Source organism: Lycium barbarum, chromosome 7, assembly GCF_019175385.1.
Source record: "Lycium barbarum isolate Lr01 chromosome 7, ASM1917538v2, whole genome shotgun sequence".
Lineage (NCBI taxonomy): Eukaryota > Viridiplantae > Streptophyta > Magnoliopsida > Solanales > Solanaceae > Lycium > Lycium barbarum.
In genome coordinates, this window is record NC_083343.1 from 121,661,974 (window position 1) to 121,672,620 (window position 10,647).

A 10,647-nucleotide genomic window follows, 5' to 3' on the forward strand; every position below is an offset into this window, starting at 1 on the left:
GTAGAATATTAAAAATAAGCCGAACTATAAGTTAAAATTTCTAATTTGTGACTTACCCTTTTAAATCATCAGTTAAAAACTCATCCAAGTAGGTTCTAATTATTAAGGGCTCCAAATTTAAGCATGCTCACAATAGTCAATAAAAAGAGACTCACTATTTCAAAAAGATTTAAAAAAAAAAAAAAGTTAATAGTCATTGCCTTCCTTGACACACGTTCAATAGTTGACGAAGACATCTTGTCATGATTTGTCCCTTTCCGTTCTGGTTATACTTATCCACATATTACCTTCTTTGCTAGGCGCTAGGGTTACTTTCTGCAAAAAAGGACTACCTATCAACTGTTTGAGGAAATGTTTAGAAGAAACAACAAAGGCCGAGATTGGTTCCATCACTAGAATCATCATTTACAAGCACCTTCAGTTTTTTGTGTTGCGATCCACATTATATTATAATAGGAGTAGTTGATTTTGGGGAATTAAGAGGAGTGTAAATTGGTTACATCATTTCCAAATACCTTTCAATTTCTTATTAGATCAGTTGCAAAGACCTTCAATTTCTATAAGTATTGTTGCGATCTAGAATTATAATAGTAGTTGAGTTTGGTGTTGGGGGGAAGGATGCGAGGACGATGTGGAAGGAGATCGGAGACAGAGAATTTGGCAAGCTTCGCACTAATTTATTCAGGAATCGTATTAAGTCGTCTCGAATCTCTTCTATTCAACTCTCCAACTACAAAGATATCGTTTCTCCTCATCGTGGCGCCGTCAACTCCCTTCAGGTTACTTTTACTTCCTTTTCCATCTACCATTTCAAGTTTGTTGGTGCATACTTATTATTCTATTAGTGATAGTTTAGATAGCAACTGATAGTGGGCCTAATCAGCTTCGAGGTGTGTTTTTAGTAACAACTGATAATTGGGGTGTCAAACTCACGAGAAAAAGTGATAGTTCATGTGTGTTTTTGACGATTAACTCTTATCTTTATACACAACAACAACATACAAAGTGTAATCCCACATGAGATCTAGGATGGTAGGATTTAGGTAGACCTTACCCTACCTTTGTTGTGGGGTAGAGAGGTTGTTTCCGATAGATCCTCAACTCAAGATGGCAAAATAACTGGATAGAAAGCACGTGGAGCAACAGATAGTAATAAACACTAAAGAAAGGAAGCTACGCGATCACTAAATTGTAGTACTACTAATAAAGAGAAGCAAGGATGAGGCTAGCCTCTGCCTCTTCCAACTGCAGTGCGACAACACTCGGCGGCCTACTAACCTTCTGCCCTAATCCTCAACCTCCATACCTTCTGCCCTAATCCTCAACCTCCATACCTTCCTATCTAGGGTCATGTCCTCAGTAAACTGAAGATGTGCCATGTCTTATCTAATCACCTCCCCAGTTCTTCTTCAGCCTACCTTGACCTCTCCTAACTCCTGTTATAGCCAACCTCTCACACCTACTAACTGGCGCATCTACACACCTCATGCTCGAACCATTTAAGCCTCGCTTCCCTCATCTTGTCTGCCATAGAGGCCACTCTCACCTCGCCCTGTATGACTTTGCTTCTAATCATATCTTTCCTAATATGCCTGCACATCCATCTGAGTATCCTCATCTTTGCTACCTTCATCTTTTGAATGTGGGCGTTCTTGACTGGCCAGCGCTCAAGCCCATACAATAAAGTTGATCTAACCACCACTCTGTACAACTTACCTTCAAGTCTTGGCGACACATTTTTATTGCACAGAACCTCGGATGCAAGCATCCATTTCATCCACCCCGCTTCAATGCGGTGTGCTACATCATCATCAATCTTTTTCGTCTCCTTGGATTATGGACCCAAGATACTTGAAACTTCCTCTCTTGGATATGACTTGTGTGTCGATCCACCTCATGGGTTACGTTGCTAAACTTGCACTCTAGGTACTTTGTTTTAGTCCGGCTTAACCTGAAACCTCTAGAATCTAGGGCCTCTCTCCAAGCTTCCAGTCGATCGTTAACTCCACTGCCCGTCTTGTCGATCAATACTATATTTATTTTATTTAGTATGATGATAATGTGAAATGTGAGCTTAAATGAAAGTGAGATTCATATCCTAACCCTAATTTGTTTGTGAGTGAGGCATAGGTGTTGTATATAAATTAAAATACAGAAGTCGGTCTTTTCTAACTTCTATGAGTATTATTAAGTCCTAGGATTCCATATTGAAACGAGGATGAATCAACTGATGTAACTCATATCCATGGGCTACTCTCCACGTAGTACATAAATGGAGTGGATTTTAGTTTCAAGGAATGGGATTGAAGTGAGCATATGGAGGTTGGTGATTCATAGAGCTGAGCCTAAGTATTTTGTGATTGAGGTGGAGTTGATTGACATTAGCTCCAAGAAAAATCGAGGCTAATAGGATGTAGTGGTTCACATATAAACATATTATAGAAGAAAAGCATAAAATATAAAATTAAGCTTAATCGAAGTCGATGCCTTGCTGTCTCCAAGTATCTCTATTTTGCATTAAGCCATTAACTCCCTTATATTTTAGGTGCCTTATGGAGTGCATGTTGTGTGCATTGTGTTGATTGCATCTTCATACCTTGTAAAGAAAAGCGAGATGAGAATATTTTTTTTGTCCCTCAGACATTTCGTACATGTTTACATTAATATTAATATACGACCTCTAGATGCAAAAACTTGGAGATATGTGCTTCATTGAAATAATGGTTAACCCATAGAATCGAAAAATGAACTGGGAGACACTTATGGAGAAGAAATTTGGACAAGCGTAACACTAGAAAAAAGTTGGTCTGTGAACATGGTTATCTTTGGTCTCAATTGCACACAGTTTTTTTTTCTCAAGAAATTCTGATTATGAACTTGATTACATGCCTGTCAGGTGATTAAGGCTATAGTTATTAGACTAGTACATGAAACTAAAGTTTGAATTCTTCTAGTTAACTTCATCTATCTGGGTTTATTTTATAATTTTGCCAGATTATATCTGGTTGAGGTGTATAGATGGAACTTGCATTATTTTAAAAGTACCTCCTGTGTACATTTATTGTGATCACAAAATCAGGTTGATTTGACAGAGGGACGATATCTGTTATCCTCTGCTTCGGATGCATCAGTTGCTGTTTATGATATCCAACGTGCAACTGATTACGATGGAAGTGGTCTGATTGCAAAGCATAAGCACATACTTTTGGTTGACAAGCAACATGAACAGGGCCACAAATATGCTATTTCCACTGCCATCTGGTATCCAATTGACACGGGGCTTTTTATTACAGGCTCTTATGACCATTACGTTAATGTCTGGGATACTAACACGACGCAGGTAGTATTTCTTTCTGATCACCTTATTATACTCCATGGAAGTGCAGTTTTTCAGCTTATTTTCCTTTTTATTGAATGAGTTCCTAGCCTAATTTTTTATTTCCTTAATTGTTCTTAAGGTGGTAATTAATTTCAAAATGCCTGGAAAAGTGTACAAGACTGCTATGTCTCCGGTGGCAACATCACACATGTTGATTGCTGTTGGATCTGAAGATGTTCAAGTTCGTCTTTGTGATATTTCTTCGGGTGCATTTGCTCACACATTATCTGGCCATCGTGGTATGCTGATATCTATTTCCGACATTAATAAAGTATTTCCTTTTGCTATGCTTCACCTTTTAGATCTATCAGACATGTTGTTTATCCAGTGGGGAGTTTTTCTCGATGTCTTTATGTCATGGGGTTTTGCAAGATATCCTCGACCCAAGAATTAAGGTCTAGGTTCTCTTCCTTGGAGCAAAGAGAGACAGGGCTGGCTTTCGACAAAAGAAAGCTTCTATTTAGCGTTTATGCTTAGACCATTGAGGGTCTGGTCCCCGTTCCAGTTCTTAGGCAGAGTAACATGCCATTCTGTGGGGGTAATAGGAGCAGTTTAGCAATTTAGTAGTTCCTGGCTTGGTGCATCTTGATCCATTAGAAATTTTATGGCATACCCATTCCCGCCTCCCATGAGTTCAGGCTAGGATGATATAGTATTTTGTGAGTTAGCTGAAACTGATTTTTCTCTCGATTGGGTGCTAAAGAATGGGATTCGAAGTCACTGTCTGAATTATGTCTTTTGGGTCAGTTTTATGTCTGAATAATATCTTTCTTGGGTCAGTTTTCTGTCTGAATTATTTTCTTTTGTTGATATATGGTCTTCTTTCTCTCCTCTCTTGAGCCGAGGGTCTTTCGGAAACAGCCGCCCTACCTTTCAAGGTGGGGGTTAGGTCTGCGTACACTCTACCCTCCCCAGACCCCACATAGTGGGATTATACTGGGTTTGTTGTTGTTGTTGTTGTTGTTGTTGTTGATATATGGTCTTCTCAAGTATTTCTGGAAATGATAAAAAGCCACTGTGAGCAGAGTGTAGATGCAATAACATGAAAAATGACTCGACATACTTGTATAAGCTAATCATCCTTAACCCAATGCAATTTCTGTAAGGTCCATGCAAGTTAAGCAGCACAGTAGTCGGAACAGAATGCCAGATAATTATGCTTGGTATCCTAGTGTAGTATGTTGTTGGAGTCCCTTCAGGACAACTTCAACTTAATTTATTTGAAATATATATTAATAATACATACTTGAATATTGTGGTGTAACATTGTAACAAATTAGTACTTGTTCGCAACTATCAAAACCACAGGCAAATGGTTGATGTTCGATTCAAGATCCCTGAATACTCTCCACCTAGTTTCTATGAGGGTCACCAATTTCATATTACAGGTAGATGAATGATTTTGACACAGTATTATAGAGCTGTATCATGGATGTTAGTTATATCGAAGGCTGCTGCGTGGTGCGCTGTGAGCACCAAGGTTTTAATGAAGCACATAATGCAATTTAAAAGCACACTTGCCCCGGGCTTTGGTCTAGTGGTAAGTGGTACGAGTGCGACTTGGTGTATGGGTTAGATGCATGTCTTGGGTTTGAACCCTACTGCTGGCAAACATCTTGTATTTAAGTAGAGAAGGGTAGAGGAGCGGGCCCAATATCCACCGAATTTTGACTCGTGTGCCATCGTTTCTCGGGGATTTCTCTGTTATTAGAAAAACACACTTGAGTGAAGAAAGGAAAAAACAAAACCAAAAAAAAAAAAAAAAAGGAATGAAGAAAAAATAATTAGAAGTACCTCTATACAGATAAAATTAAAAACTACTCCATATAGAACTATGTCAATTGAGATAAAAAAACAAAAGATGATTTTAGAGTTATTTTCAGATGGAAAGATGCATTTTTAAGTTTCTAATTCAAATGCAACGACTAATTTACTTATATTAATTTCTAATTTATTTATCAGTACATTTCCTCAATGATTAATCTAGATGCTAAGGTGCACACCTTAGCACCTTGGTGCTTACACTAAACTGCTACTTAAGCAAGGCAAAGAGTCACCTCCACCTAGTTAGAGATTTCCTCAAACACGTCTTTTACAATACTTTTGCTTCATTTTAGAGCTGGTCGTATAGATTTCCTATGACATGTTTCGCTGCAAAAATAACCACGTGAAATTTTCACGTTGTGTTTATTCTGTTCAGTCTGTATTCCAAATCTCTCATTACAATGTTGCACTTTCTTATTTTAAACATTTTTCACCTCGTTGTGCAGCATCCATTATTGACTCCATTATTTAGTATTTACACCTTGCTACTGATTCCTTACATTTCAATTTGTTCAATAATACTCTTTCCATTTAGGATATTCCAAAATATTTGGCACCATTCTATTAATAATACTATTTCTTTCACTTCTTGGAATATTCTACAATTAAAGTTCATTTTACTATACTAATTTTAATGTGGAGTGATATACTCTCTATCAAACTAACTTTTTCAACCATTACTTTAATATTTTCTTCTGCTACCATCGTATAATCCTCAAGTCAAATTAACATTATAAACTCGTGCGTTTGGTCAAGCGCCCTTAAGAAAAAGGAACTGATTGCCCATTTTCAACCTCTCCAAATCAATGGACCAATCCTATAGTCATATTTTCTTTATTTCGCATTCAAGATTTTTGTGAGAACCACTACTAGTTCAGAAACCCTTAGATGTTTTTTTTCTCCCTTGGGTTCTGGCAGATGGAGTCATGTCAGTTGAATGGTCTGCTTCTAGCGAGTGGGTTTTGATAACAGGGGGATGCGATGGCGCCATTCGTTTTTGGGACATCAGGCGTGCAGGATGCTTTCGTGTTTTAGATCAGTCTCATTCTCAGCTTGGAAGACGCCCAACTCTTCTTACACGTTCCACTGCAAATAAGGTTACCTTCTGTCATTACGTATTATTTAGAATCATACTCGGAATTTTAATGGCACATATTATTCTTCTATTTCTTCATAAAATTGAGAGGAAGCATTGTTCACCTTTTATTTGTGATAGCAAGCTGTTCATTTTCCTTTGATTTAATATTGACCCATTAAAATCTAGTTATCTAATTCATTTAGGGTGTGTACAACATCTGTTTCAAGCGAGTTCCTTTTTTAATTGGGCAGAGTTCTAAGAAGAGATGCTCCTCTCTATCTTCACATTGGTACCCTTTGGAGAAGAGAAGGGAGCAGATTATAAGTAGACTTGCTTTTATTGCCACTTTTTTGCTTTTTCTTTCAGAGAGCACAGAAACCACACAGTTGTTCTCTAGGTTTACAAGTAAGTTTATGCTTTTTGGTCCCATCTCCTTTTGTGTCAATGAACCTTCCCTATGTTTTAATTTGTGTGAGTTGATCTAAAAAGCTTAATCAGGGTGGAATTGCTGATTCTGTTCGATCTTATGGTTAGTTTTCGTGCCTGTAATGTATTCTATCTTCCTGTTCAGAGTCCCACGCCGAAATCATCTTCAGGAGGCCCATCATCTGCTAAAGGCCGTCCATCTCAGAACAACAACAACAACAAACCCAGTGTAATCCCACAAGTGGGATCTGTGGGCCGTCCATCTCAGAAGAAAATGGGAAATGGTGTGAGTATCAAACAGTCTGCAAGTGCTAGACAAGTGAGGGGGTCTGGGAAGCAGCGACTGCATCCAGGGATGTTGTCTAGTCAGGATAGAGCCACTGCTCATTATGGTGCTGTCAATGGATTAAAAGTGACCAATGATGGAATGTATCTCCTTAGTGCAGGTTGACATCGCAATTCTTTTCAAAGACATTTTTTCCTCCTCCCAGCTTTTGTATTGCTACTGCTTGGAATTTGTGTATATGCATTGTGATTAGTTTTCTCCACTTAAGAGGCTGAAAGGTCTTACGTCACTGTTTCTGTTAGATGTATGTACGACAATCTGCGGTCTGTCACACATTACTCTGTCTTTTTATAGTTGGTCAACCGTGAAGTGCGACTTCTGGATTTTAATACAGCATGTTATGGTGCTTTCTAATCTCATTTTGATATGCTTTTCTAGCATTTCTCTAGAAAAATTATTTAGGCACTGTTTCTAAAATACTGCATGTAAGATGTCGTTTGAAACAATCTTGGATAGCAGACATTCTTTTATTCTTTATCTAGTATGGTGTGGTAAAACAACATTAGTGGACATAAAAGCTGGACTTACTCAGTGAGAACAGCAGAGCTTTAGTAGTAACTTGTCAGTATAGAAACCAAAAACTGGTAATTCAGCCAGTTTGAAGTTCGTTTAGTTATTTAATCACATAAAATGCAATTAGTTCCGATACGCCATTTTCAGGCTACTACTGAGTAGCGGTTGGATTACCTTAGCCATCAATAGCTAACACGACCAAAACAAAGTTTACTGCCATTTTCTGTTTGTGTCATTTAAAAGTACTGGAAATGATATGGGTAGAGTTGTTCCAATGTGATTAGGACATCTCATCCATAATTTATTGCTTTTGGCTACATGGTGGAAAAACACACGCAACTGAAGCTTTAAATATTTCTTCCTTTGGATTTCAGGTTCTGATTCAAGGTTAAGGTTATGGGATATTGAATCTGGTTGCAATACACTTGTGAACTATGAAACATCACGCCTACAAGCCACAAAAGCTATACAACTAGCCATATCTCATGATTCAACACTTGCATTTGTGCCATGCATGTCAACTACTAAGGTAAATAATCTTTTACAACCCCCACCCCACCTCCCCCATGAATTGGTTATTATTATGCAAGGTTATTTTTTCTTTAGTAACTTAATGTGGAAATCGTGTAGGCATTTGATTTGTGGTCGGGCAAGACGATGATGGATTTACGTGGCCACTATGAAAATGTGAACTGTTGTCTGTACGATTCACTGGACCAGGTACATAATTTCTTTGCCTTCCCCCTAGGTACATGGTTTTGGTAAAACAGTGAGTTCTGCATAAGCTGTGATCTCCTGAACCTCAAGTATCTGAGCGGTACCACTTTTTTCTATAAACCAAATTATATCATTCATTGCATACTGGAAGTTGCTATGAGAAAAACATTGATCGAGCGGGTAACTCACCCACTAGCTAATAGGTCATCCTAGTGCATATACACAGAGGTATTCTTTCTTTATACTAAAAAGTACATGAAATTCAAAAGATCTCATGACAAGGGACACTGTAATTGTTTAATTTATGCAGCATAAAGTACAAGCAATCTTGTGTTTTATGTGGTGAGGCATTGATTCTTCAGCCTTGCTTCATTTCTTTTTGCTATTATCTCATTGTAGATAGCAATGGATTTTGAATGTTTTCCTCAAGTCCTACCATCCTAACCATCATCCCCCCCCCCCCCCCCCCCCCCGGGGACTCTATCAAACTGCTTTTATTCACATTTGAAACTATTACGTCTTCAGGAACTGTACACGGGTAGTAATGACCGGAAAATTCTTGTCTGGTCTCCGAGCAAAGTCACTACTGAGGAACTGGTACGCCTTGTAACCTTAATTTTTTTTTTTTTTTTTTTTTTTTTGTGGTTGGGTTAGACACCGTTAGTATGTTTGTACTGAGGGTATCTGAACATTGGCCACTTGAGACCTTATGCTATCTGGGTTAAAATGCAGGAGGGGAGGGATGGACAAACTTTTGCGATCGATCAAGATAATTGGAGCGACTGAGTAGCTCAGAAAATTTCAGAGGTTCCATGTCAAGTTTGAACTTTCAGTTTCCTGTATTTACCGCTAGTCACTGTACCTTTGCTTGAACAAAGATGTAATAAATTGGAACCTGATGCTATATAGCATTTACCTATTTTTATTTGAATGTGTGGACTGTATCCTAAACAAACGATCAAATAATGGGGAATGGTTCTCCAAATTCCAAATGGAAAGACGAGTTTCTTGTTATTGAGAAACTTTCAATTCTTTTTCATTCACCTTCTGTGCGAACAAAATTCAGAAGCAAATTTTTATTTTGTTAGGTTTTGAATAAACATATGCTTTTGCTTTGTAATAGAAAAAAGTAAATGTTACACTGAACCATGTACAAGATACATATCTGTTTTGCTTTTTGTTCAAACAAGCGAACTTTAGTGATCTTGTGATTTCTTTCCATATGTTAAACGTCCTGATGAACAAATTCCTACTGATGGGAATAACAGATACCTTGTGGAATTGGTTGAGTATGCACATGCTGACTTGATCACCATAATTATAAGAAGAAACTCTAGTGTCATCATCGAAGTACACGTATTTTAAATGCTTACACAAACTTCACTCATGTATTATTACCCATAATATTAAATTAAAAAATCAGGTATTTGATAAATTAAAACTCTCTTTTCCCTCGCGCATGTGTTGAGTTTGTGAGAGTAGTGAAGAGATTTATTTACAAGTAAACTTATTATCCAAGAACCGGTATCTTCTGCTAATAAATGTATTTTAAGAATTCTATTTGTACACAAACAGCAAACTGATTAAAAGCTTATGATTGACATTAATAAAATAAATCAAATGTTCGATTGACTTAAAACCTCTCCGAAGCCAAATGAATGTCTTGCTTGACAATCCTATAGAATCCTCATACCTTCATATTTCATCTTAAGAGTGCAAAAGTTTCTTTACTGTTAATCAGGCCAAGAAAAGTTCATTTCCATGCCTCCTCACTTATCTAATTTGCATTTGCCTACTTCTCTACCTATATTTTGCAACTGAGAAATCTGATTCATCCTCGCATGAAGATGCAACTCATTTTTTTGCACGGATTGTCCATCAAAGGCGCTGCTGATCTTTAATTTTTGCTCTTCGTTTAAAAAAATGATCGAAAATACTCTGAGATTCTGGGCTCGAACCACTACTCAGTAAAAGAAAAACTAATTTCAAAAGACAGAGTTTCATAGCAAAGTAGGCATATTAAGGCAGACTTTGCCTCGGGCAGTTTTTTTTTTTTTTTTGAAGGCCTAACTTTTGCCCGAATAAGCCTACTGTGCTACGAACTCTGCCTTGCGAATTATTTTTTGACTGAGCTGAGGTTCAACACAAAACCTCAGGTATTTTAGGCGAAGGACAAAAATTAAAGACCGGCAATTTGAGGGATAAAAATTAAAGACCAACCCCGAATAAGGGCAATCGTGCGAATTGCCCGATGTAACTACACAAGATAAAGACTAGATTGGCGCCATCCATAGATTTATCCTCATCCGTGGCCATTTGTTCATCCTCCATGGTGATTTTCATCATAAGTTTCCTCATCCATGA

The 10,647-nt window shown here is 37.7% G+C and overlaps 1 protein-coding gene across 2 annotated transcripts; it reads left to right on the plus strand.

The window, feature by feature from the left end:
• Positions 1 to 243: 243 nt before the first annotated feature.
• Positions 244 to 9,326, plus strand: LOC132604063 (WD repeat-containing protein ATCSA-1-like). 2 transcript variants are annotated; one of them, XM_060317387.1, is made up of 10 exons: positions 244 to 779; positions 3,080 to 3,340; positions 3,459 to 3,618; positions 6,122 to 6,300; positions 6,648 to 6,686; positions 6,853 to 7,153; positions 7,941 to 8,095; positions 8,197 to 8,286; positions 8,809 to 8,880; positions 9,016 to 9,326. In XM_060317387.1, exons 1-10 carry the CDS (start codon positions 630 to 632, stop codon positions 9,067 to 9,069), a joined length of 1,461 nt encoding a protein of 486 aa, XP_060173370.1. In that variant the 5' UTR covers positions 244 to 629; the 3' UTR covers positions 9,070 to 9,326. The 2 variants fall into 2 exon arrangements, with proteins under 2 accessions (XP_060173370.1, XP_060173371.1); XM_060317388.1 differs by lacking the exon at positions 6,648 to 6,686 and having other exon boundaries at positions 247 to 779.
• Positions 9,327 to 10,647: the final 1,321 nt, after the last annotated feature.